General features: G+C 40.5%; 1 protein-coding gene and 1 long non-coding RNA gene across 2 annotated transcripts in view; one reads left to right on the top strand and one right to left on the bottom strand.

Annotated features, from left to right (window-relative positions):
- The window catches only part of LOC309640468, a 163571-nt gene that overhangs the window by 83232 nt on the left and 53135 nt on the right, over positions 1-27204 (top strand). The window lies entirely within an intron of this gene.
- Positions 1-27204, bottom strand: part of TPH2 (tryptophan hydroxylase 2) — an 87852-nt gene that overhangs the window by 21489 nt on the left and 39159 nt on the right. The window contains exon 8 of the mRNA XM_082419006.1: positions 15194-15320. Within this exon, the coding sequence (XP_082275132.1) occupies positions 15194-15320 (127 nt within the window). The remainder of the gene's footprint in view (positions 1-15193; positions 15321-27204) is intronic.

The following is a 27204-nucleotide window of genomic DNA, read 5'->3' on the forward strand; positions in this document are numbered from 1 at the left end:
ACATAACAGGAAACCCAGTCTTCTGAGCCTTGCCAGTGGGCAACAGCACTGCAACTAACCCAGCTCAGGAGAGCTGAGAGTACAGTAAACGAGGCTGGGCTGAAAATTAAATACATCATGTTTATGCTAAAAAGACATATTACACAGCACAAAACCAAATACTACCTAGTATTGCTTTAAACTACAGCAATCTACTTACATTGGATACAGATGCATTATTTCATGGGCACAAAAAAGATTTGGTAAAGGATAATGAGAATTCATGAGACAGTAAACTTGAAATATTTTCGTGTCTCATGAGAAGCTATTTAACCAAACTTCCCCTCTGGCTCTGGCTACCAAGAGAACTGGTATGTTTGCTGCTGCCTAGAACGCCATTCCTTCTGTTCTCTCTACCGTCCCCTGATCAATAGAGTCCCCTGATCAGTAAAGGGCAGGTGATTGGAGATGAAATTTCACTTCCCAACTCAGTATCATGTATCCCATCTAATGGGGGCAGCAACTCAGCGCTTGCCAGGTGTGTCCTTGGGGAAAGGCAGTCTGACTGCCAGAGGCGCTGGTCTTTTCAAGAGAAGCTAGGAATGTAGATGGTCACGTGATGGCCTCTGAAGTGGAAATGCAGGCCATTTTTTAAGTTTAATCAAGGTGTAGACTCTATTTATTTTTCTCACAGACATTAACCAGAGCAGAGGACTCTAATTTGTAATCCCTTTAGAGGGTAGCATGATTTAAAGAGCCCGAATCCCACTTCTGTCACCATAACTTGCCTCCAGGACACAAAGCACACGTCTCTGCTGCCTCAGCTGATCACACCTTGCCTTGACATCCTAAACTCCTGAGAAGTGGCTTGGTGCACCAGGTCAGGATGCAGAAAATCTAGTAGCTCAGTCTCTGCCATTATTGTACTGTATGATTTGGGGCAAGTAATTTCACTTGTCTAAGCCTCCCTTTATTCATTTATAAAATGGAGATTCCTTTCCTTGCCAAATTTTTACTGGGCACCAATTTTGTGTATAGCACCATGTGGATACCAAGGAGTGTGCTAGGGGATAATAATATGAGTCCTGCCTATCTTGAAGTGCCATTGTGAGACTCAAATGAATAAACACATGTCAAATGCTAAATCAATGTAAGAGCTGAAATTTAGGTGAAGGTTCCCTGCTCTGAGGTGATTAAGACCATAGTCATGTTCATGGCTGACTCATCCCCTGTCTCAGGACTCTGATTCTACAGAGAGACCCCTTCTGGATAGGCGACGGCAGGCTTAATTACAGGTCAACAGTTCCTGAAACCCAATTGAAGGCACTTTGCAATATGAAGAAAGCCTGTTGAGATGCAAATGTTCCCTGAAGTATTAACATCTATTCTCTCAGTAAGCATATATAACAGCAAATTAAAAAATAATAACTTGACTGCTGAGAAAGTCTTCCCCCAGGAAACCACTTTTGATCATCCATTCCTCTCCCTGAACCTGACCCAAGCGCCCTCCTTTCCCTGTCTTTGCACTTAAGTTATATTTAAATCCTTATTTGTGGGACTTCCCTGGCGGTCCAATGGTTGAGACTTCGCCTTCTAATGCAGGGGGTGTGGGTTCGATCCCTGGTAGGGGAACCAAGATCCCACATGCCTCAGGGCCAAAAAAACAAAACAGGAAACAGAAGCAATATTGTAACAAATTCAGTAAAGACTTTAAAAATGGTCCACATCAAAAAAAAAAAATAGAAAAATCTTAATAAATAAATAAATCCTTATCTGTATCCCTCACTAAACTGCAAGTCCCCAAGAAGCAGGACCATGCCTACCTGTTTTACAGTTGAATTCCTGATGCCTGACACATAGTAGATGCTCATTCACTGAATGAATAAATGAACGCGCCATAATTGATTCTATCAGAGCTATGGAAGAGGTATGCAGTAGAAATCCAGCAAGGTCATGCCTTTGCTAAACATCTGTGCAAAGAAGCAGAGTCCAATGCCCCTTTCTAGCCAGTTATAGCCCTGACTTTTATCTTGGAAGAATTCTTCTTAATTAGATTTGAGAGAAGAAAAGGTGAACAGCGCAATAACAGTGTTTATGAGAGATAAACGTTTAAACGTTTCTCAAGTATGTTATTTTAAGGTATCTCCCCTTGGTTTATTACAGAGAACTTTCAATTCTTGCTAGTTAGACACCAACCTAGGACCTCTGTGTATAAATATGGAGACACATTCAAAACTAGAGCAAACAACATCTTTTGGAATTCTTCCAATAACTTCCTTACATACTTTTGTGTTAATGCAGCCATCTTACAGCCAAACTGCAAACACCTGGCTTAAATTCTCAGGAACTTGAACTCATAAGGAGTGAGCAGCCAAAATTTGAAACCCCAAATTTACGGCTTTCTTGAGTTATTCAGGGAGTGCTGCATGTACCGATGAACAGCACCACTCCTAATCTGTTTGAAAAGTTCAGTCAGGAATTCCTATTTCACGTGCTGTCACTGGCACAAACAATATTTATTCATTTGTTCTCCCCGGCGGTTTCCTGCAACTTGCCTTTCTCTGTGTTCACTCAGGGGAGGTATGCTATTAACTCAGGGAGGCCTCCTCCATCTCTAGGCAGAAGCTTGACATCATTCAGATGAGGCCTTACCTTTATTATTTATGGTTAAAACATTTTACATTGCAAAGCAGCATGCTGGCTCCATCTAAAACCCCTTTGTAATATAAACTGCAGAGTCTGCATTTCAGAAGGGAAAACCTGAGCTATTGAAAGTTAGAGAATTAACCAGTGTCACCCCGAAGAGTAGAAATACTCTCCAGGGACCTTTCCTGCACTTGAGTCTTACTGATGTGGCCACCTAGATGCCTATGAGTGCAATCATGTCAAATACACTAGCTCACATTTATTGAACACATCTCTGTGCTAAGCAGCTTTACAATGCATTATTTCATTAATCCCCAATAGAGCTACAAGACTTGATATCTTATTATTCTCGTTTTAAAGATGAAGAAACTAAGGCACAGAGAGGTTAACTAACTTAGCCAAGGTTACCCAGCCAGGAAGTGATAGAGCTGGATGTGAAGCCACGTAATTTGACCCTAAAGCCTGCACTCTGAATACCTACTACACTATACTGCCTCGCTAGCAAGTCCCTAAAGCGCACAGGCTCAAGGAAAACCACCTAGTGTCGTATATAGGAGGGTTCACTCTATTTCATTCCAGCTTTCCCTTTTCCTCCCTACCTGTATGATTATCTGAGATCATGTGCTATGGGGAAGGATGTTCATGATCTTACCCAAAAAAAGAACAGTAAGAGGGGTGAATATTCATTAGACAAAAGTAGCACTCACTAATGGGGACAAGAAAAATGCAAAATTTGAAGACTGAAGATTAAAATATATATGAAAACCAAATTTTAATTTAAAAAAGTGCTATGTGCTAACTTTTTTCTCAAAATAATAAAAGGAAAAGCAAACAAAACTCATTAGCTACATCTGATGTTCACTAAAACACTTTGCAACTTACCTGAGTGAAAAGTCATAAACCCCATATTTCTAGAGTACTTCCAATTTATTCTTTCTTCTGTTGGTGTAAAAGATAAAGTCTCTCCTGACAGCACAAGTGTTTGATAAATGGATGAACATCTTGCTGCTTCTTTTTCCAAAGCCAAGACTCCCCTTTACTAAGTTCTTATTTGACGTGGCAAAATGACTTTTCAGAAAAACTAGTAGGCTATATACCAAAATGTTAACACTGGTTATTGCTGCTGTGATGTTACAAATGATCTTTATACTCTTTTCCTTGCTTATCCATTTTTAAAAATTTTCTACAATGAATATGTGTCATTTTTGTAATAAGGAAGAGAAACGAAGGTTTTTGTAAAGATTTGTAAAGACTTCTCAGTAAAGGAGTCCCTAATTCACCCTGCCGTCTCTTCATTGCTAAGGGAATAGGTTTCTTTCCAGTTTTATTGAGGTATAATCGACATACTTCACTGTATAAATTTAAGGTGTACAGCATAATGGTTTGACTTACATATACTGTGAAATGATAAGCGCAAGAAGTTTAGTTAGCATCTATCATCTCATATAGATACAGTAAAAAAGAAAAAGCAAAAAAAAAAAATGTGTTTCCTTGTGGTGAGAATTCTTAGGATTTACTCTCTTAACAACTTTCATGATTTTATATGGACACTATAAAGGACAGACTTTCAGACTCTGAAAAGAATGATGAGGGCCTGAGGTGATGTATTCCTCCCCACTCTCCCAGCATTTCTTACTTACACCTAGTCTGTACCGAAGCCCTCAAATGAGAGCATTTCCATTTTCCGGGAGACCTTTCCCCAGTATGATATCCACCCATCAGAAATATTCCAGAAATGCCCATCCTTACAGTGACAAAACATAAAATTCTAAGCAAATTACAATATTCCTACAAAGGGAGCAAAGAGATTTTTAATCACTGTGTGTTCAATCTCACGTCGCTTTTCTTATTATTCTTTCATTCATTGTGGCTCATAATGTACAGTAATACATTTTACATCTACTAAATGTGTTCTGGGTTTTTATATCACAGTTCAGAAGAATAGCTTTGGAAATCCTTTTGACTCCTTTATTTGAAAACTACATTTGTGGAATGGGGTAATTAAATTCCTATAGTTCGATATAACATTACCTCGGCTATTCTTCTTCATAAAAAAAATTTCAACCATCTCTCTCTGCTTCTGCTAGAAATGGAATTACACCACAGATATTTCTGTTAATACAAGTCTAAGATTTTGAAAACCTAATTTACTGTAGTTAAATCAGAAAATTCCTTCTTTTGTACATCTTTATGGAAATTAAAATGACTGCACAAATCTTCTGTGCTTGAAGAATGCATTCCATCTTATTCTGAGAAGAGAAAGTAAGGAGGATTCAATGTCAGGGCTTTTGAATCACAGGAGGAAGTTAGCTCTGGATGAGGAGCCAGAGGATTTAGGGGCTTGAAATGACTTTGAAATTATTTAATCAACAATATAACTCCTTTAGTGCAGTTAGGATTTGAGGGGTGATGGTGAGATCGAGTAGTCTCATACGTGGGAATGATAATGGCACAGCATACATCACAAAAGTATTTCATCTCATTTGCTCCTCATTCAGCTTCAAGTGGTAGAAGAACATCTCCATTTTAAAGAAGACATTTGAAGCACGAACAGGGAATGTAATTTGTCCCTGAGTACAAGATCAAGAAGTAACAAAGCTGGCACTCAGATCATCAAAATACAAGAGACAACAAGTGTTGGCAAGGATGCAGAGAAAAGAGAACCCTTGTGCACTATTGGTGGGAATGTAAATTATTGCAGCCACTCAGGAAAACAGTATGGAGGTTCCTCAAAAACTTGAAAACAGAACTAGCATATGATCCAACAATTCTACTTCTGGGTATATAACCAAAGGAAATGAAAACAATATTTCTAAGAGCTATCTGCACTCCCATGTTTATTGCAGCATTATTCAAAATAGCCAAAATATGAAAACAACCTATGTGTCCATCAGTGGATGAACAGATAAAAACCTGGTATATATATATAATGGAATGTTATTCAGCCATGAGAAAGAAGGAAATCCTGCCATTTGTGACAACACGGATAGACCTTGAAGGTATTACACTAAGTAAAATAAGTCAGACAGAGAAAGACAAATACTGTTTGATATCACTTATATGTGGAATCTAAAAAAGCTGAACTCGGACTTCCCTGGTGGCGCAGTGGTTAAGAATCCACCTGCCAATGCAGGGGACAGGGGTTCGAGCCCTGGTCCGGGAAGATCCCACATGCCACAGAGCAAATAAGCCCGTGCGCCACAACTACTGAGCCTGTGCTCTAGAACCCACGAGCCACAACTACTGAGCCTGAATGCTGCAACTATTGAAGCCCGCGTGCCTAGAGCCCGTGCTCCACAACAAGAGAAGCCACTGCAGTGAGAAGCCCGCACACCGCAACGAAGAATAGCCCCCGCTCGCTGCAACTAGAGAAAGCCCGTGCGCAGCAACAAAGACCCAACACAGCCATAAATAAACAAACAAATAAATAAAGAAATTTATTAAAAAAGCTGAACTCATAGAAACACAAAGTAGAATGGTGGTTACCAGAAGATGGGGGTTGGGGGGAAAGGGGAGATATTGGTCAAAGGATAGAAACCTCCAGTTATAAGATAAATTAAGTTCTGGGGATCTAACGTACAGCATGCTGACAATAGTTAATAACACTGTATTATATACTTGAAAGTTGCTGAAAGAGTAGATCTTAAATGTTCTCACCCCAAAAAAGAAATGGTAATTATATGAGGTGATGCAGGTGTTAGCTAACGCTGTTGTGGTAATCATTCTAAAATAGATAAGTATATCAAATCAACATATTGTACACCTTAAACTTAAATAATGTCGTTAAGTCAGTTATTTCTCAATAAAGCTAGAAAAAAACAAAGCTGGCACTCAAACCCCGCTGGGATCACTTCAGGTTCAGACCCTTCCTACCACATCCCACCACACCACACCCCGTACTCCCCATCAGAACATCCTACTAGCATCTTCATCAAGTTCTGAGACTCCAACTGCTGACTTGCAATGCTACTGTAAGGATAAAATCAAGTGGGCACAGAGCTTAGCACACAAACAGAGAATGGACAGTTACCAAAACAGCTCTATTTTTATGAGTTTCCAAATATCTAAAATAGGTTGTTGGGGTTTTTTTTCCTCAGCTGCAGTTTTATGATATCTCTCTGAGACCCCTAGGATACAGTTACAAATGATGAAGAAAGATTTGAGTTGCAAAAAATGTACAACTATTCCGGATTGCAAATAGATTTGTTTCTAAACATAGTGAGCAATGTAGAGCTCACTTTTTAATTCCAAATAATGGTGGTATTCTCATCATAATATAAATAGATTGCAAACACCTGTAATGTCAACGATGAATACTGTAAGTGAAACATATACAGCTAGAGCAAAATACCCTTAGCTCCAATACCAAAGATCTCAAAAGAGAGTATAGACAGAAGGAAGTGTGGCCTTGGAGCACTCAGGTAGAAAAAGACCAAGGGAGGGGGTAGCGAAAACAATGACAAAGGACAGAAGTGAAGTTCTAAGGGGCTAGTTAAAGAAATACAGTGCTCCTTGCAAGGCAAGACCACTTTTCTATATGCACAGAAGACATAAAAGTGAAAGTAATGAGTTGGAATAGATATTATTATTAACTTTTAATTAAGTTACTCTTGGAAATAACACACAAACTCATCATCCACCCAAACATCTCAATTAAGAATGTATAAAAGTGCAGTCCTTCCAGCTTTTTGTCAGCTTTGTATCAAATGATCCAAATAGCTGAACTAGTTCAAAGACTCTACATGGAATAAATAAGCCTGGGGCTTATTTTGAGCTTTCTGTAGAGATACTAAAATGGTCATTTTTAATGTCATCCATCTTCAGAAAGAAGTAGAGTTGGGCATAAGTCTTTTAAAAGCCGAAAGTTCCCCACCTCCAGCCAGGTAGGCAAGGTCATGAGAGACCGGGAAACAAGCTAAGGTCCTCCACAGACAGGAAAACATTAATTAGGAATTCATAAACTAAGGTTACCTTTACAATTATACTTCTAATGTGAATTATAGTCAATTGTTAGTTTAAGGCTGACTGTATATTTCATTACTGCTCTCAGCATGAAAAAAGTCCTGTTTATACCTGGAAATTCAAACACACTTGATTCATGGCCATCAAAAACCCCAAACAATGCAAACTTTTTACTTGGAACTAATAAATTACTTGCTTTGATAAAGTACAAACAGAACCCTATATTACTAATTTTTTGACAGCCTTTTCCTATAAAAAAATTAGCTGGTGATCAGGTCTCTGCTCACAGTGACTTTCACCCTTTTAAAAAACATTCTAGACTCGTATCTCTTAAACTGTGCTCCTTGGAATATTAATAGCTTGGGATGCTAATATGTCTTCCATAAAAAGAGACTTCGGCCACCATATAACGTACTTCCTTAATTTTCAAGTTCACATTTTAACATTTCTAAAATGGAGCTTCTTACAAACAATGTCAAAAAATTTTGCTAGTTGAATCTTTTTCCCCTTTAAAAAAAAACTATTAAATTAATTTAATGGCATCTTAAAATGGAGGGAACATGGTCAGTTTGTAGAAATAAAATTTTTATCACTTATACGATTCGCTCTGCACATTATCTTATTAAAGGCCCTGAAAATCCTATACTTTGAAAACAAAGCTGTTTACTGCACTTAACCCAGTTTTTCCCAAATATATTTGCCCATTGATCCCTTCTGGCATAGAACTCATAGTAACATTTCATGAGACTAATGTTCTGGGGACACATTCTGGTTACTCCTTCATTACCCTTGGCCAAGACACTTTGCTCATCAGCTTTACCAAGACCCAGTGACAGAAGCCCTTCATCAGGAAGTGAAGGTAAACATGTTTTGGGATTGACAGAACTGAATGGATAACCTAAAACTCTCTGTAGAGGGAAAATTCCAAATGGGCCAGAGGCCGATTTATTCTGCTTGGGAAACATCTGTGGTGTATTCCTACTGATTGCTTTCTCCAACAAATGATGCACAGCTTTGTCTGTTTCAAATGCCTTTATGATGTGAGAAGTGAATAGACTGAATTGAAGCCATCTGCATCATAGGATGGGACACAGTGTTTGGTGAAAGGCGTCCCTTTACATTTCCTAACATTTGGGGAAAGAGAAATCAATAATTTTCTAGGACTAGTTCCTAAATTTACCTGATCAGCAAGTTCCTGTTTGTGCACTCCTGTCAAATTGAATGATATAAGTCATATGGCAAAATAGCAGGCGGCAGGAGAGTGTGAGAGCAGACACACAAAATGGAAGCAGTGACATGGCACTCAGAGATACAAAGGTGCATTTTCGGGCCCAGAATAAGTCCTAAATAAACTCATGTCACACCGCACAGTATTTACCTGGCAATATCCTATTAAGCTTAGTTTTTAGCAAAAGTATTGAATATGGAAATAAAGCTAAAAGCTTACCACATGCCTTTTGAAAGACATTCTCAAGCATTGTCTAACAGGTGCACCTGTGTAACGGTCACCCGCTTCTCTTGAACGAGGAGCATCAGCATTACCTGGGATCTTATCAGAAATGCCAGATCTCAGGCCCCATTCCAGACCTACTTGGCCAGAATCTGACTCGTAACAAGATCCCTAGGTTATTTTATACACATTACCATTTGAAAAACACTGGTCTAGGGAATATACCCTTTGTCTGACTTCCTATTTATATTGATTGAGGCCCAGATGCTGTTAATTTTATGAAGACTGATAAATTGCAAGTTATTTTTGTCCACTAGACATGCAAATGACTTCTGCCTGGTAGAAAAGATAACTTCAAGGTTACAGTTCTTTGCCCTGTAGAACATAAAACATTTCGCACCTTGTTCCAGGATTCTTTCTTTCAGTGACTAGATAGTCTGTCTCTCAAATTCTTCTCTGAGCTACATTTACCATCTTGCTTTTCCCTCATGACCGAGTTAAATAAATCTTTGACACATGCTCAGCATATATGTATGACAGTCATGCTTGTGACTGTTTAAAGTTGTAATTCAAAACCAGTCACCTCTCAATAGCAATAAGATACTCATTTCTAGTGAAGATGGTAATAGCCGTCCTTTCTTGGGAAAAATAGTCAGTTGTCCAGTAAGCAGTAATTGAGAACGTCCAATATGATATAAAGATGAATCTAGCATGGGCTGGTCACTCAGCATGGTATAGTATAACGTATAATCTAACTTAAAATACAAGGGCTGGCAACTGAGAGCCTAGATTTCCGGTTCAGCTTGCAAACATGATTTGCAGCCAAAGAACATTTTGTTTTATTTTCATTTTTGAATTCGAAGGCCTTTAGGTGCAATGTAATGTGTATTCTCTAGTTCTCCACAGGCTCCAGTACTCCTTGTTATCTTCTATCAGGCTATTTCACACATACTGGCTACCTGTCTGGCCCCTGAAGGCACTTACGATTACTGTCCTTAAAGAAGACACTAATCTATTAAATCCATGCAAGCCAGTACTACAGTGGGAAATGGCTGGTCTGAAAATTACAGCACACGCTACGCAACCCTTTTGGGGCCGATTTTTGCATATCTGTCATGCACAGACCCTGGACAGCTACGATGAGTATGAAAAGGATGCAGCTGCCAAATCCAGCGGCCTTATTCATTATCCACCAGAGGGCAAATTATTTACGTGTATAACAATGCATTTCACATACAGTCACCAAGCATCATCATCAACTTCTTCAGATACAAAAGAGTTTCATTTAAACGGTTCTCAGGGAGTAGACACCATTGCCCACATAAAACAGCAGAGATAGCTTCATTCTCAAAAATGAGCATTATTAAAATGTCAAAATAAATATCATGCAGAAATATAGCAAGAAGAGGCAGTAGGTATAGGCAATCACCTAGTCCCTCTGAAATCAGACCCAGAAGTTCAGAAGCAGCTTTGAACAAAACAAGAGTTTGGCGGCGCCCCTTAGGCTTGGGGGAGGCTGTATTCTGCCTTAGATGGATTGGTTGACAGCACATCACAGAAAGTTATTAAGTGTCTACTTTCACCAGGCATGACTCTCTTTTTCATAAGTGCTTGAGTTCACTAAACAAGGAAAAGCAGGCACTCTACAAACAGAGTCATTAATAATATAAATCTCACCTAGAGTAAAAGAATAATATGGGCTGTCTCATTGTTCTGCATAAATAGTGATTTCTGTGGTTTTCCATTTGTCCTCTCTATGGATTTTTCTCCTTTGATGCATCTCATCTCTCATTTTATTCTAGTACTTTTTCAGGAGACTTAATGAACACGACTTGGAGGAAATCAGCTAATAATACCTCCATTTCTCATCTGGACAGCCAAGAGGCCTTGCTAACCACCATTCTTCCCCTACCATTGGACTTTTTACCCCTCCCAGTGAGGGCTTATCTCTTAATCTCTTAGTCCTTGCAATGGGGTCATTAAATTGGTCTTCTAGCTTCAGTATATGGCTTGACAGTCTTTAATATGCATGCCATCCAGTAGGTTATTTATTCCTGGGTTTACTGTGAAACTGCCTGCCTGGAATCTGTGTTTTCTTTCAAAACCAACTTCCAGCAGTTTTCTTTTCACTTTGTTTTTAACTGAGGGCTGGGATGTGGTTCTAGAAGTCAAAGGCAGGTACATCATCATTTCAGAAAAAAGCCTCCCTTCCTCACACTGTGAGCCCATCTTCCTCCATATTCTTCCCATCACATGGAAAAAGCCTTCCAAATGTCTCCTTGGTCTGCAAAACGCTTTCCAAAGTAAGTGGGCAGTCTATAAAATTGGAAAATATTGGACCTGCAAGGCTCGTGAGAGACAGAAAATCAAAGAGAGCTGAGGTAGGGGCAACATGCAACATCAGGAAAAGAGAAATGAGTAGATCAGGCAAGACCTTGGTGAGGCACCACCCCCAGCCCGAACTTCTCCACTGCATTTACAAGAGACTCAAAATCTTTTCAGTCTTTTGAAAGTTTATACTCTCTATGGTATAAACTTTCAAAAGACTTAAAAGTCAAAGCCACCATGAGGTTCCAGACATGTTGGCTCCCTTGGGAGACTCTTGATCCTCCCTAACCTGTCACCAATTATTTCTATACAGAGAAGAACCTCTCTGCTGGTCCCTGCCCGATTCTGAGCCCCGGTCTCCGACAATGAACTCAGAATTCACACACACTTAGAAGACTGACCTTAAATCCACTTCTCCTACACATCTGCTTATGTACGTAAATAAAAGTTAACACTGACTCTGGGTTTTCTGTAGTTTTGTGTACTAGATCATGAGTTCTTTGAAGTAAGTACAACTTCTTGGTCTTTTCCCTATTCCTACCTCATGGTACCTAGGATTCTTTAGCCACTTAAAGAACATCTGTTGACTCGAATTGGCTTCTACAGAAAAGCAGGTACATTCTAGGCAAAGAACAATTGAAAAAGAGGGCAAAAGAAAGTGAGAGAAACAAGATTAATGATCTAGTGATCTCTAATAGATGGAAGTGTTTTTGGCTACTGGGGCTAGGGCAATCCATGGCCAAGGGTGTTGGAACCATGCTAAAGAATGTAAATTCCAGAAGAAAACTTACTCATCCTCCAAATTCACTGGCCCTAGTAAAACAGGTTTCAAGGTTCGATTATTAGTTTTATCTTGCAAGTGTAAAAATAGAAACAGTAATGGCCCCCCAAAGATATCCATGTCTTAATCTCCAGAACTTGTGAATATGTCACCTTTGTAGACATGGACTTTGAATGGATACCTCTGAATTATCCAGGTAGACCCCACAACAGTCCTTAAAAGCAAAGGTCAGTGAGAGAGAGAGAGAGATGTGACGATGATAAGAAGGTCAGAGAGATGCAACATTACTGTTCTGAAGATGGAGGAAGGGGGAGACAAGACAAGGAATGCAGGCAGCCTTTAGCAGCTGGAAAAAGCAGGGAAATAGATTCTCCCCCAGAGCTTCCAGAGAGGAACACAGCCCTGCTGACACCTTAATCTTAGCCCAGTGAGAAGTGTGTCAGCCTTGTAACTTTATGAAACTGTAAGATAACAGATTTATATTGTTTTAAGTCAGGAGTAATTTGTTAATTGTAATGATAGAAAATGAACACAAAAGGCAATCCTTGGCTTCAGCGTTCCCTGGCATTCCCTGTCTAGCCCCCAAACCAGAAAGATTTCTTATTCTAAATGAAACTGTCCCTCTACTCTTCCTCTCCACCTTCACCACTTGGCTGGCTTTTTCTCAACTTTCAAGACTCAGCACAAAGTTTCTCTCCTCTGACAAATCTTAGTTTTATCTATATAGACTATGAATTTCTGAAAAGTGAGGACCCTGTCATATTCCTTGTAAATGTTAGTTTGAATGATGGAATTAATCAATCATCATTTAATGGAAGGGGCAATAAAACTGCTTTCTTGTCACTACTTTTAAGAAAGAAATTAGATCACCCACTAGGATCTACCTACATTCACATCCATGAAGTCCTACCTCATTCCTTCTCCTCCTCTCTTTGGACACACGGGCGCGTGCGCACGCACGCACGCACACACACACACACACACACACACACACTCACACAGCCTGGAAAGGTTGAATTCCAGTTTGTAGCTGTTCAGAATAAGACTAGTAAGCAAAACATTCCTCTCTGATCAACAGTATAAACTGTAGGGATCAAAGGCTGAAACCAAAACATTTCAAGAGAAATTTGAAAGGCACAGAAAAGTTCCAAAATGTGGATTCTAAAGCTGGAGCTTAGGTTTGAGAATTAAATAACAGGACTTATGTTGTGGAGGTTTTAAAATACATCTACAAATTATTTGATGCTCCTTTCTCCAAACAGTGGAGACGAATTCTCCTCCCCTTGCGTATGGGCTGGAGTGAGTCCCTTCTAATGAATAAAATGTGGCTGATGTGATCAGCATATGATCAAGCCACAAAAGGCATTACAACTTCCTCCCTCAGTAACTATCTCTGTCTCTTCCCTTCTCTTTCTCTCTTTCTTTCTTTCTCTCTGTCTCTCTCTCTCTCTCTTCTGAAGGAAGCCTGTTGCCAACAGCCACATGACTGAGCCATCTTGGGAGAACTTTCCCAAACCTGAAGACATCTACGGGTCCAGCCCACATCTTAACGCCAACCACAGGAAAGTCCCTAAGCCAAAACCACTCACCTAAGCTGCTCCCAAATCTCTGAACACAGAAACTATGAGATAATAAATGTTTATTGTTTTAAGCCACTAAATTTTGGAATTACTTGTTACGCAGTAATAGATAGCCAATATACGTGAGATACAATCCCTAGAGTAGAGGTTACAAATTGGAAGCTTAGCTCCTAATTCAGTCTACAAATATATTTTCCTCAGCTTGTAATGGTAGATTTCTTTTTAAGAGCCAACATTTTAAAATCATTAAATTTCGCTTAGAAATCTAGATTTCCAGCCTCTCCCAAAATTTTGGAGATCCAGCCACACAAAGGCCCACATTCCCACCTGGCAGGCTTCTGATGTAGAAGAGGCATGCTCTCCTGAGTTCACCGCAGTCCCCACTCAACCCTACTCATCCCCACACTGACACCAACAGCATGGCTTTTGCACTGCTATTGCTCTTTTAGTAGAAAAATATTTCTCAGTTCCTGTATCTCTATCAAAATTAGGAAACAAAAGGTATACTGAAAGGGCTTTGCATCTTAAGAAGTCTAGGAGAACACTTGTTTCTTGGTGGGAGTGAAGAATATTCCTACATGCCTAATACACCATCAATGTGTGTCTGTGTCAAATACACACAATTTAGAATCCTATATTTTCTTCCTCCAGTACCTTTGCTCATTGAGGCTAACACACTGGACCTTGTAGGTAGGTGAGTTTGCTAAACCTGCTCTTTCTTACTCGGGGCTCCTTGAAATGGGGCTAGGATGAGGCATATGAGCTTGCTAGATCTGGCTCTTCAGCAGCTTAAAGGTAGCCGCCAACATTACACCTTTCCTCTCATACTGCTTGTTTTGAGAAGAACCTTGCTGAGACCATAGTATCTATTAAATCTTTTTCTGGTTTTGTACTTAAAATAATTGTTTAGCATGAGCTGCTTATTGCTGGCTCAAACTGTGTCTGACCAAACCCATACTGACTAATCAGAAATAATCCCGAGTACAACCTCTACTTTACCATAAATGCATAATTTTCATTATTACAAATGTTTCTAGGAAATAAACATTGAACTAGAACAAGAGTTGGCAAATTGCAGCACACAGGCCAAATCTGGCCCACCGCCAGCTTTTATAAATAAAGTTTTATCGGAATACAGCCACACTTATTCATTCATGTACTGTCTGTGGCTGCTTTTACACCACACTGGCTGAGCTAAGTAGTTATGACAGAGACCTCATGACCTGCAAGCCTCAAATATCTACAATCTAGCCAATCCCTGAATGAGAAGGATAAAATACAAAGATTTTGACAGTTAATAGGCCAAGAACACATTGTACTTCAAAGGAACACACATGGGGAAAAGTAAAGACGCCATGCCCTCTCCAGAATGTTTGCCTTATCACTCATAGTCAGTAACTCTAAAACTTTCTTTACCTTACGAATGGACATAAACAGAATGGGTTTTTAGGTTGAAAATGAACTCACTGTGGCTAGTTTCTGAACGTCTTCATCTGATGCTCCCAGAGATGCCAGGCCTATTTCTTGTGAAAACTGAGCAAACTTAGGATCCGCAAGTAGAGGGACATGTCCCAAGAGTTCGTGACATGTGTCTCTGAAAAGAAAAACATCACAGAGAAATGTTAGACAAGTTAAGCTATCACTGGCAGAACAAGACCTAAAATTCTAATTATAACCTTGTTACCGTAATTAGTGTTACCAAATTTCACCAATCCTAAGGTTTTTTATCAACTCTGAAATCCAGATACATCTTACAACCATGGCATCTTAAATTATATGATATACGATATGTTAACAAAATAATAGCAACTACTATTTTCAAGAGCGTATCATATGCCAAACATGTGTTAAGTGTTTTATTACATGCACTGTCTCTTTGAATACTCAAGAGAAACTTGAATTAAAGTAACTTATTGGTGCAATGTTCTATAGACCAGGGGTGTGCAAACTACAGCTGCAGGTCAAATCTGGCCTACTGCCTGTTTCTGTAAATAAAGTTTTATTGGAACACAGCCATGCCCATTCATTAATGTATTGTCTATGGCTCCTTTTGCCTAAAACGGCGGAGTTGAGTAGTTGTGACTGAGACCATATGGCCCACAAAGCCTAAAACATTTACTAGCTGGACCTTTACTGAAAAAGTTTGTCGATTCTTGCTACAGGTAGTGATAAAGCCAAAACTTGAATCCAGCTTATCATGATTTCTAAACTCTTGCTCTCAACCCTTAAGTTACACTGCATCCCATGTTACACTTTGCAGGGCACTGGGAAACAGCAGAAGATCCTATTGTCATCAACAGATGTCTTTTCCCGTGGACCATTTATCTGTCTACAACACAAGCAACTCTTTTGAGCCTTCACACTAGAAGACCCTCCCAGTCCCCTGCTTTGGCTAGCCTGAACTAGGTAATAATAGAAGTTTACATCCTCTCTCATTTGCCTGTGCTTCCACTTGGAGCCAGAGACCAGGCAAAGGCAGGTATGTGTCACAATGAAGCAAGGCGGATGCCTTCCTGAGTCACTGCCATGAATCACAAACCGTTTCCTGATACCAAGCTATCCTGGAATATATGACTCTCTGGAAATGAATCAAAAGGCAACAATATTTTATTTTCTTGACAAAAACTAATGAGCCAGGTAGTAATTGAAAGATGTTTCCTAATTTCACCTGGGCTCCTCGTAAGTGTATCACTTCAAATAGATGCTGTAACATAAATGCCAGGTACTACCACCAATATCACAAGTATAAAGTAAGTTGGATGGTCATGAGGCTGCAGCAAGGGAATGGTGGTCAAGGGCAGACGATGGGTGCCAACATAAAACATACGGCATTACTTGGTCAAAAAGTTCTGTTCCCACAGCTCAAACCACATGCCCAACCCTGGCCAGCCACTTCCCAGACATATCAGGTTGAAAAAGCAGCCAACTGAGAATACGTGGACATGATACTGAAAGAAACTCCAAATTCATTCTCTATCAACTGTGTGCCAACAGCCTCCTTTTTGTACAGAAACTGAATTTGTGGAAAAGCATATGTGGTGGTTACTCTCCAGTCACACTCCTTTAGGTGGTGAATCAGACTCATTGGATTTTAGGGAATAAGGAAAATTTAAATGTTATCAGAGCCCCTCATTTTACCTATGAAGAAATTAAAGACAGAAGGAGGAATAAAAGAAAGCTAACATAGTGCCTTCCCTGGTGGCGCAGTGGTTAAGAATCCGCCTGCCAATGCAGGGGACACGGGTTCAAGCCCTGGTCCAGGAAGATCCCACATGCCACGAAGCAACTAAACCCGTGTGCCACAACTACTCAGCCTGAGCTCTAGAGCCTTCGAGCCACAGCTACTGAAGCCTGCGTGCATAGAGCCCGTGCTCTGCAACAAGAGAAGCCACCGCTCTCTGCAACTAGAGAAAACCTGTGCACAGCAACGAAGACCCAACGCAGCCAAAAATAAATAAATAAATTTATTAAAAAAAAAAAAGCTAACATATACTGAGCTCCTACTATGTGCTGGGTACTGGGCTAAATGTTTTCATATCCCATTAGTAATTTCATCTTCACTTACAAAGAAGTCTTATTATTCCCATTTGATAAATGGGGAAACTAACATTCAGTAAATTTAAGCATTTTTTTTCCCAAGGACACACTGTTAATGAGAGACAGAGACAAGATTTGAAATCAAATTCCTCTGACTCAAAGCTATGCTCCTTCTGTTCTATTAACTTACAAGGTGGAGTAAACGAGAAGGGCTGGGCGGGGCACAGCTTCAGTTGTGGGGAACGTTTAACCAAGCTGGTTAGCACAGGTAAAAATGTAGCCAGTGTGTCCTAAGTCTCTTTTCCTGCCACTCAGTCCTCAACCCTCCAGATTACCCGAGGAGCCTTTTTAAAAATACCAATCACTGGGCGCTACATAAGAGCGATGCAGTCAGACTCTCTGGGACAGACCTGAGCAGCTATATTGTTTTAAAAGCTCACAGGGTGATCATAAGACACAGGCAGGGTGGAGACGCCCTGTCATAACAGGTGATGCTTGGAACACCCTGAACAGGCTTCAAGCAACTAGTACTTAAAACTAAAGCTAAATGTGATTATGTAATTTTGAGCTGCCCAAATTTAATGCCACTAAAATTACATCATACAAACATACATACATACTGAGGAACAATGAAAGGTGGTAAGGAAAGTTCACTAGGTAGCAAGTTATTCCTCCACATGCACTTGACTCAGTTAGAGATCAGTTAAAGGTGTTTGATTCAGCATAATTCTATGCTGAGAGTGGACCCTGTAGACTCACTCCTGTGATCAGTTTTTTAAAGGTCACGCAGTCTGCACCAATGTTGGAATTGAGAGGCCCACCATGGATAAATCTGAGTACCCCCATTGTAGCTTATGATGTAAATACTAAAACACCCTTACTGAACCAGGCAGAAAATATGACAACAATAATTTCAAAATTAGACCAGAGGTCAAACTCCAGGGAAATACTAAAGATGGTGAGTATTAGCTCATGGTATGAATAAATAAATTAAACAGTAGCTAAAAGAACAACTATTGTGGCCAACATGTATTGAATGCTTCCTATGGGTCAGGCACAGTGCTGGGTGCTTCCTAATGTGAGAATGGGATAGGTCATGGTTACAGTGGTGGATTCTTGTTGCAAAACTGGGTTTACTTTTGAGCTTGTTAAATACTTGAAGAAGACAGTCTTCTACCTGCCTAAGTACCAATGGAGTCCAAACGCTTATAGGTAGAAGGGAAAGTGAAAAGTTGGCAGTTAAAAAGGAAAGAAGAAGGAAAATACGAGAGATCCAAAGGCTTTAAGGAGTCAATTCTTTGTGGTAGAAAAGGAGCTATCACCTGAGACTTAAGTTAAGGTGTAATTATCAGAAACCTATAACTCACAGCCAACTTAAGAACCTTTAATAGCATTACAAGGTAATCCAACCATACATAGAAGAGAAATTATAAATTTGAAAGAAAAAAATCATACAGCACAACAGAATAAGTTATATTGTTTCATTAAGAATGAAAGCCTGAAGCAAGAAGTCTAACAGAATTACTAATGGAATGCTCAGGATGCCTTTGCCCTATTCTAAGTAGAAATGATTGCGCTAGTTTGTACCTTCTTCGCCGCTCTGTCTCCACGTAGAGACCCTAAGAAGGAACTGCTGTTCAGATCTCTGAGCAAGTAGAGATGCAGTTCGTACAGTAACCCCACTTCTCATTGAGTCAAGGCTCAAGCACCTATATTGCAAGACCATAAATAAGGTTATTATCTTTTATGACTTTGGTGGAACATTCTCAGAAATAAACACTGGATTGTCCTCATCCCAGTGTCTTTGGCTAAGACACGTGGTATAGACAAAGGAAACTGAAGTGCCTGGAAACTCTTCAAACAACAAAGAAAGATGTTTAATGTTGCTAATTAAAGCAATTAATTAACTTTGAAAAGCTGACATTTTTTTTCGTTTCTGTGAGACCAAAGGACTTGGAAGCTGGGTTGACTAGCTTTCAGGGGCTGAAAGAGGTTCCAGACTGTTGCGAATCTGCAGGAGAAGACTGAGCCTCCTCTCCAAACTTTGTATCAATTAATTTCCCTGGGACTGAAGTCATGCTGTCTCACACCGCTTCACAAAGTGCAATAGTTATTATGTCCTGCCTGTAAAGCAGTTCACGATCCCTTTGCTGGTGTTTCATCCACAGCTGGAACCCTGAATATCTAATTATGAACAGGTTTCCCATGTGAGTCCACAACTACTGCCTTATCTCACCAGATCTCTCTTAAAAGATTCAATTATTTGGCTATAATTGCACCTGTCAGCACACGCTGCCTCCAATCTCCATCCACATCGGCAAACTTTTCTCTTTTCAACTCACATCCCTTTGATGCATTTTCGCCTGAATAATGCTTCTCAGAGCCCTTTTCACAGAAGCACTCTGTTCACTGGAAATGTAGGACCTTTCAAAACTGTTAACACTGTAAAACATCATGTCTCCTTTTGAAAAAAAAAAAAAACAGAAAGAAAGAAAAAGAAAAGCTAGAGATGATATCAGACACTAAACTTTTTGCTGCTCTAAATTGGAATCTTCTCTGATAAGCCCTGTTAGGATTCTAAAGCTTACAAAGGGACCTGGGCAAAATGCCTCCAGGGAATTCTTAAATCATTCTAAGGAAGCTGCAATCACTTTGCTGCTGGGAAAAGAAGGGTCCTAGTTGTTAAATTCAAATTCAAAATGGGTCTAGCATTCTTCTCCTCTTATCAGTTTTCAAAGCTGACTCGTCCTGCTTCCTGTTGAACAACTTTTTATTTTTGCTGTAAATTAAAGCTTTTAAGAAGCAGTGAGTGGGCATGCAGCATTTGCTTCCCATCCCAAATCAGCACATCTGTCTTTGAAACCCTATTTCTATAGGTTTTATTTGTTCTAAATATCACAGAAGCCAAGACTTTAGCTAAATCATGAAGAGAAGAAAAGGAAGATGGGGTTGGGGGATGGAGGGTGGAGGTTGCACTGATGAAAAGAAACAGGAGGAGGAGCTGGAAGCCAAAACAGGGTATTTTTTCAGCTTTCACACAGCCTTCGATGGGTAAGTGCAAGTAATCTGGAATAACACACCGGGACACATTGAAAAGGGGGTGACTTGGTTTGTTTTCACTTCACTGAGGAGATAATAACAGGAATTAATTTGGTATTGAGGCAATTGCTTTCAGTGCTTGTTTTAGAGCCATATACAGAGTTTCTTTAGATTTAAAATAGCATACTGTAAAATCTGGCCGATAAGATAAGATTTTAGGCCGTTCTGATGATCACTCCGCCTTATGTCCTTATCAGCTTATAGATAAATACATACGTGGCCCTCTTTTTATGAAGCCAAGCACTTGGATATTGCCCTGGTGGAAATCTTCTTTCCTTTTTTCCCCCTAGGAATCATAAGGAAGGCCATCAATGTTACTCTTCTTCAGTACAACTCTATTAAGACCAGCAGAAGATATTACACGTATTTTTTTGGAATTTAGCTCAAGAAGCATTTTTGTGGACCTATTATATACCAAGTGCTATGTTAGGAACTGAGACTTAAAAGTAAATAAGACATAATCCTAGAATAACCCTGAGCAAAAGTTACCTCATGGTTCCATAAAAGAGCAAACAGCAAGTACTAACTTTCCTGATCTAGTGAAAGAAATAGTTTCCAGTTCTTACAAGTACCACAAAAGGGCTTCAAGGGAAACTGTCCATAGGTCTCCAGTTCCCCATCATCTCAGATATTTCTCATCTCTTGAAAAAATAAGAGATTTTTTAACTCTTTCCCTGTGTGCTCCTCCTCCCCAAATTTTCACTAGATATTAAGGAGGTAATATAACATAAGGGTTATAAGAACTGTATATAGTCAGGAGTCAGCCCTAAGTCCATGTTGCACATTCCTGTGTAGGCAAGTTACTTAGAGCAGTGATGTGCAATAGGGCTTCCTGCAATGATGGAAATATTCTGTATCTGCATCGTCCAATATGGTAAGCCACTTGGTTCAGGTGATTATTGAACATCTTAAATGTGACCAGCACTACTGAGGAACTAAATTTATGGTTTTATTTCATTTTACTTAATAAATTTAAATAGTCACATCTCTACCATACTGGACCGCACGGACGTATTGTTTTTTCATCTGTAAACTGGAGATTATAAGGGTCCTTATCTCATGGAGTTCTTAAACAATGTCGTAATGCATTAGAAACATAAATTCCCAACAAGTTAGGTATTATTGCACATTAAATTATACTCACACCTAAGTCTATTGTCCTTCAGTAGGTTCTGCCCTTTTGGAAGATATTTTATCACTTAAATAAGCAGCAGTAAGTTTCTCCAGGACACAGGTCATGCCATGTTCATCTCTGGGTTCCTGGTGCTTAGAAAAGCCTGGCACATAACAGATGTTCAGTAACTGCTTACTGAACTCAACAGAATAAAACAGAGATGGTGGGGTTCTACTGTACCATATAGAGGTAAATCTAAATGAATCCCAAGCATAGTTTTCCTAATTTCCAGTGTAGCATAAGGGCTTGGACGAGACCTTGGTTTTGGTATTTTCTAGTTGTGTGTCCATAGGGAAATGACCTGACTTCATTGATCTTTGGAACTGCCATCTGTAAAATGGTGACAATCCTGCCTACCTCGTAGCCATGCGTGGAATGACGTCAGCCGAACAGAGCACATGTGGGAAATGTCAGAAAGGACATTTCTCCTTCTCTCCTGTGGTGGCTTCTCTACCTGTCAATAGATATAATTCTCGACACGGTGGTGAAGAGATACAACCAGTGGTTACCTCTTCCTTGCCTAAAATTCAGTCACTTTGAATTTCTTCTGAACTTGCAATTTTAAAAAGCAAATAGTCCTAAAATAATTTTTTCCCCAGGTCACCTCCGTCTTCCACACCTGAAGGTACATAAATGAGCTTCTCCCCGACGACATGGCACTGAGGGACTATGAATTGTGACTCAGGTGTGGGTGCCTATGAGCGCTAATTGTGGGTTACAGGCACCACACAAGGAAGGCAAACCTTGGCGAGGGTGGAGCGGTGGGCAAAAAAGGAATCCTGCTTTGAATCTGCTAAAATATATACATACACAAGCTGAAAGCTGTATCCCAAGTCACTACCATGAACAGCCTAAGAGAACAACAGGGCTGTAGCAGGCACTTAGGTACAAATTTGGTTTCCAAATGCACAGGTTTTAAATAATGTATAGGGTTGTGTGCGGGGGGTTTTTATAGAATGTCTATTGTTAGAGTGCTTGGAGCTTTGGAGACAAAAGGCTCCCATAAAAAGTCCTAGGGGTTATTTTTGCTTTGAGGCACCTCACAAAACTAGACACAGTATTATGATTGAAAACTTGGGAGAGTCCAGGTCTAGGAACACGGGCCTTGTAACTAAGGATGCTCTGGAATGTTACAAGGCACCTCAGCCTCCACGTGAATTTAAGAGGTGGCAAGGAAGAGTAGACCTATTTGGTATTTATATAAAGCCTTTTTCTCTGCCAAGATCAAAGCATTATTTCATCAGCCCTCACACAGGGAGGTTAAGTGGCTTACCAACAGTCACACTGAGAGCTGATGGTGGGGCCTGGAGTTTGGGCAGGCGGTCCATAGGGCCTTCTGCCTGAGGATGCAGACAGAAGGATGCATCGCTGCTCTGTAGTGAGGCACTTTCCCCTTCTTTGTCCCAGTGAAATAAAAGATGCCTCCTCTTGATAAAGGGGCAGACTAACGGTGGCCCTGTGAAGCTCAAAGGAGAGAGCGGGCTTCTAACAAAGCCTGGTAGTTGGACCGAACACTGGATGGGACAGCACAGCACTAGACCATCCAATAAGCACATCCAGTACTTAGGGTTCTGGCAAAGCAGGGCCACCAAATTAAAGAAAGAAAGTGTCACTCTCAACTATCTTACATAAAATTTATAATTGGAAAATCAAGAAAGAAGCTATTCAACTTCAGCACATATACAAGTTTTGAGTTTTCCTCTATAGTGTTACTTTTTAATATAGAATAGTGGTTAATCCAACAGATGCTGGCACTACTCCCTGAGTTCAAATCCTGACTCCCCTATTTACCAGCTGTGTGACCCTGAGCAAGTTAATTAACCTTTCTGTGTCTCAATTTCCTCAACCATAAATTCACAATAATAATAGTAACTCACAACTCAGAGGGCTGTTGTGATTATTGAGTTCATCCACATACAACACTTACAATAGTGCCTGCACATATTGATATATACATGTTGGCTATTAGTAGGAAAAAATATATTATTATTGCTTCTGCTGCTGTTGTTGTTGAACTTATCTATGTTGGAGAATGGAAGGGGTGAAAATATTCTCGGCTTAGGGCCTCTAACGTCTTAACTGACCCTGAGTGTAGCCCAAACCAAGTTTCTCCCGAGGGAGACAATGGCTGCTAAGCTTGGAGTGTGAGCTCCGGGATAAAACTCAGGAAAGGGAGGCCAGATGGGATCAGCTTTCTGAGAACATGCCATTTTCTGAGAATCGCTGGTACGATGCTGCTCTGCTCTCCTGAACAGCAAAATGATGACAGAACCATGGAGGAAGCCAGTTGGCTGGGCAGGAAGCTTGGCACTGCGCTTGGCAGGGGTGAGGGTGATCTGTGGCAAAGAGCAAGTTGAAGCTAAACCAGAGCTCATAGGAATGAAGGTTAAACTCTATAAAGCTCTGGCTTATCTTCCTGCCTCTTCAGTAAGACCTTGCCCAGATGTGACTTCAGCAAGGCCCAATATTAAAAACACCCATCACGGTCAGGGCTTAAATCAGACAAGTTCACAGACCCAGAATCGGTCAGGGCTTAAATCAGACAAGTTCACAGACCCAGAATCGGTCAGGGCTTAAATCAGACAAGTTCACAGACCCAGAATCCCTCAGACGGCAGCAAGGAGGGAAAGTCGCAGAAGGAAAGGTCCTATCTTCCCTCTCATTACAGACCTAGTGAAAGGCATCTCTTTGATCAAGAGAGGGGCAGTCAACGTTTCTTATAAATTTGAAAGCCTGTGTCTTCACCTGCTGGTATTGTTATTTAACAAATAATGTCAGCATTAATGACTGACCCACAGGAAAAGGAAATGAATGACATCTGCCAGTTTTAGAGAGGGTTCTGTTCTAATAAGCAAGGGCTAAGCATAAAATTCACTTGCTTAGCTTAGAAATAGACGAAAACTAAAGTTAGAAATAATTCACTTTTATTTTTCTTGTAAAAGTGGAACACAGCAGCAATGATAAGAAAAATCACCTGACTGCAAAACCTTTTTTAAACTGTAAAACAGTTATATTTAAAAATAACATTAATTGCCCCTAAAGTGTCCAACTGTGACAAGAAAGATTTTCCTTAACGCAGATGCATTTAGTTGCATTATGGCAGTAAACACTGCAATGAGAGTTAATGGTGCCATGACTTTTTTCCTAGTGGTGAAAGTTTGCTCTCTGATTTGAAAAGTGACACAGCGGGAAAGAGCAGAAGAAGATAGACCCGCATCAGTCTGTACTGAATCCTCAATCATCCCAATGCAGCCCTGAATCCGAAACTCCCTGACTGAATAAGCTTATGCTATGCTATGCAAAGGATATTTCTGTTACTAGTATATTAAGCACAACATCTGAAAAACAAAACAGAAGGCATATTTTTAAATGTTTTCATTAAAACATTTTTTTAAAGGGATTTCTGGTGCAAAACTGCACTATTACTTTGGCAATAGCTCTACTGGAAAGACAGATATTGTACTGGCTTGACCTCCAAGAACTGATGTTGAAGAATGTATGTTTATATTGAAAATGCCCGGTTGCTTCCCCCTGAGCAGAGGACAAGGGGTGAGAGGGTTGTGCTGTGGATGTGTGTTTCAACACTGCTCTGGGCAATGTTTTATGTTCCAAAGGTACAGAACCTTGAGGCATCTGGCCGCCTCTGGTCTTCATTCAGAAATCTAGATGGGATGGGTGGGTTTGGCCTATATTGGAGAGAACAAGACTGGATTATAATACCTTAGAAAATAAGACCTTCTTGCCTTACCCTCCTTCATTTCCAAGACCTCTGTCAGTCCACACAGCTTCTGAAGAAAAGCATGAGATTTGGCCCCAGGAAAATATGGTTTTATTAAACCGTATTTCTTATTAAAGAGCTCTGCATTTCTAAGATACCACTGGCCGTCAGGACTACAGATAAAATTGAAAATCATATACACAAGTACATGTGCACATGCAAATTCAGTGAGCAAGCATTTAACCTCCACCTTGCACAAAACACGTTCAAGAAGTCTGTTGAAACTATGAAGCATAGAGACCACAGATCCCCTAGAAGGAAGTGTCCAGGGAAGAAAAGCCAAACGAACTAAAGAGGAACTGGGGGTGGGCGGGTAGGATGCATACGACAGCTGAAAATCCAAAGCGCCCTCTGAACACCAGAAGGCTGACATCAGAGACGAGACCAGACCAGACAAGACCAAGGAGTGAGGGAAAGATACCTCCCTCCAACTCTCTTCTCCCTGCAGTGTGCCCAAGACCAGTTTAGGAAACACACTGGATCTCCACCGCCCCGCTCCAGCAAGAATCTTCTAGAGGCAAGTCCAGAGATGTTCCTACCACTGTTCTGGTCTGCTGTCCTCCCCCTGACTTCAGACATGCACAGCACGCCCACACGCAGGACAGTCCTGCAGGGACCTGCACCACTGCTTGCCAATTTCAGAGCGTATCTTCTTGATGTCACATTTAAGAAGTTCAAATATAACTCAGAACACATCACAGACTGACACTGTTTTTTAAGAGAGGGCAATGAGCTTTCCTACCTTTAAGGTGAGACTATCTTCAGGGTTTGTTACCCAAAGGGGGAAAATGTCTTCTTAGCACCATGTGAAGTGCAGTTGGGTCTCTCTCTTTTTCTTTCCTTCCCTCCGTCTCTCTCTCTCTCTCTCTCTCTCTTATTTTCATAAGGGGGAGGTGAGGACAAGCTTCACATTTCCTTTCCCTCCTCTCCTTCAGCTTCACAGTGAACAACCACTTTTTTCTTTTGAAATGATCTTCATTCCCAAAGCAAAACAGATGAGCAAAATAGGTTGGCCCTCCTGGGTGTGATGTGGAGAGAAGACTATTCTGGTCCAAGTGACCTATCCTCACAGCCTCAACTGGTGTCTAAAATTCCACCATTAATGGTTCATGACTTTGCCTGAAGACACTGAATATATTAAAATGCCTTATTGATGGAGGGGGTGTCCAGCAGCAGCTCTTGAAATCAAAGTAAAGCTGCAGGAAGGAGTGGAGGGGCCGCAGCCCTGCAGATGGAGGTGCTACCACCACACAGGGTGCAGCCGGGACTTCCCCTGTTCCCTTCACTCCACAGATCTCAGACTGAGCCTGGAACTCTGCGCATGTCTCAAACCTGGCACCTTCTGGTGGCAGTGGCATTCACGGCTTCAGCCCACTGTGGACTCAGTTTTTACTTTATATGCCAGGTTTGGGGATCCACTCCAACCTCAGTCTGGATCTTCTTGTTCCTGTATTGCCTTTGTCAGCTGGCCTTGAGTTAATTACAGTCTGATGAAGGAGACTGACACATGAACAAATAATTACCATGCAGTGTTGTGTTAAAATAGAAGGAAGGAAAAGTATTACAGGAATATCTAGCTCTGCCTGGGAAAGTCTTCACAGAAAAGGTTGCTACTGAACTTTAATCCTGAGAATGAAAATGATTTCACAAGAGTCATTCCAGGCCAAATGAACCACCTGCGTTGGCTCATGCCTGTGCAAAGGCATGAACCAACAGGCTCACGGGGATGGTGAGAAGTCCAGTATGGCTGGAGCATAAGGTTTTGGAGGGGGGTAGAAAGAGAGACAGAAGATGTGATTTGATGATATAAAACATTTTTAATTTTTTCCTTGTATGTAACAGGGAACCAACAGAGGTCAAACAAGGGAATGCTACAGCCAGATTGGTGTT

Source organism: Balaenoptera physalus (genome assembly GCF_965194825.1).
Source record: "Balaenoptera physalus genome assembly, chromosome: 13".
In the NCBI taxonomy this organism is placed as follows: Eukaryota; Metazoa; Chordata; class Mammalia; order Artiodactyla; family Balaenopteridae; genus Balaenoptera; species Balaenoptera physalus.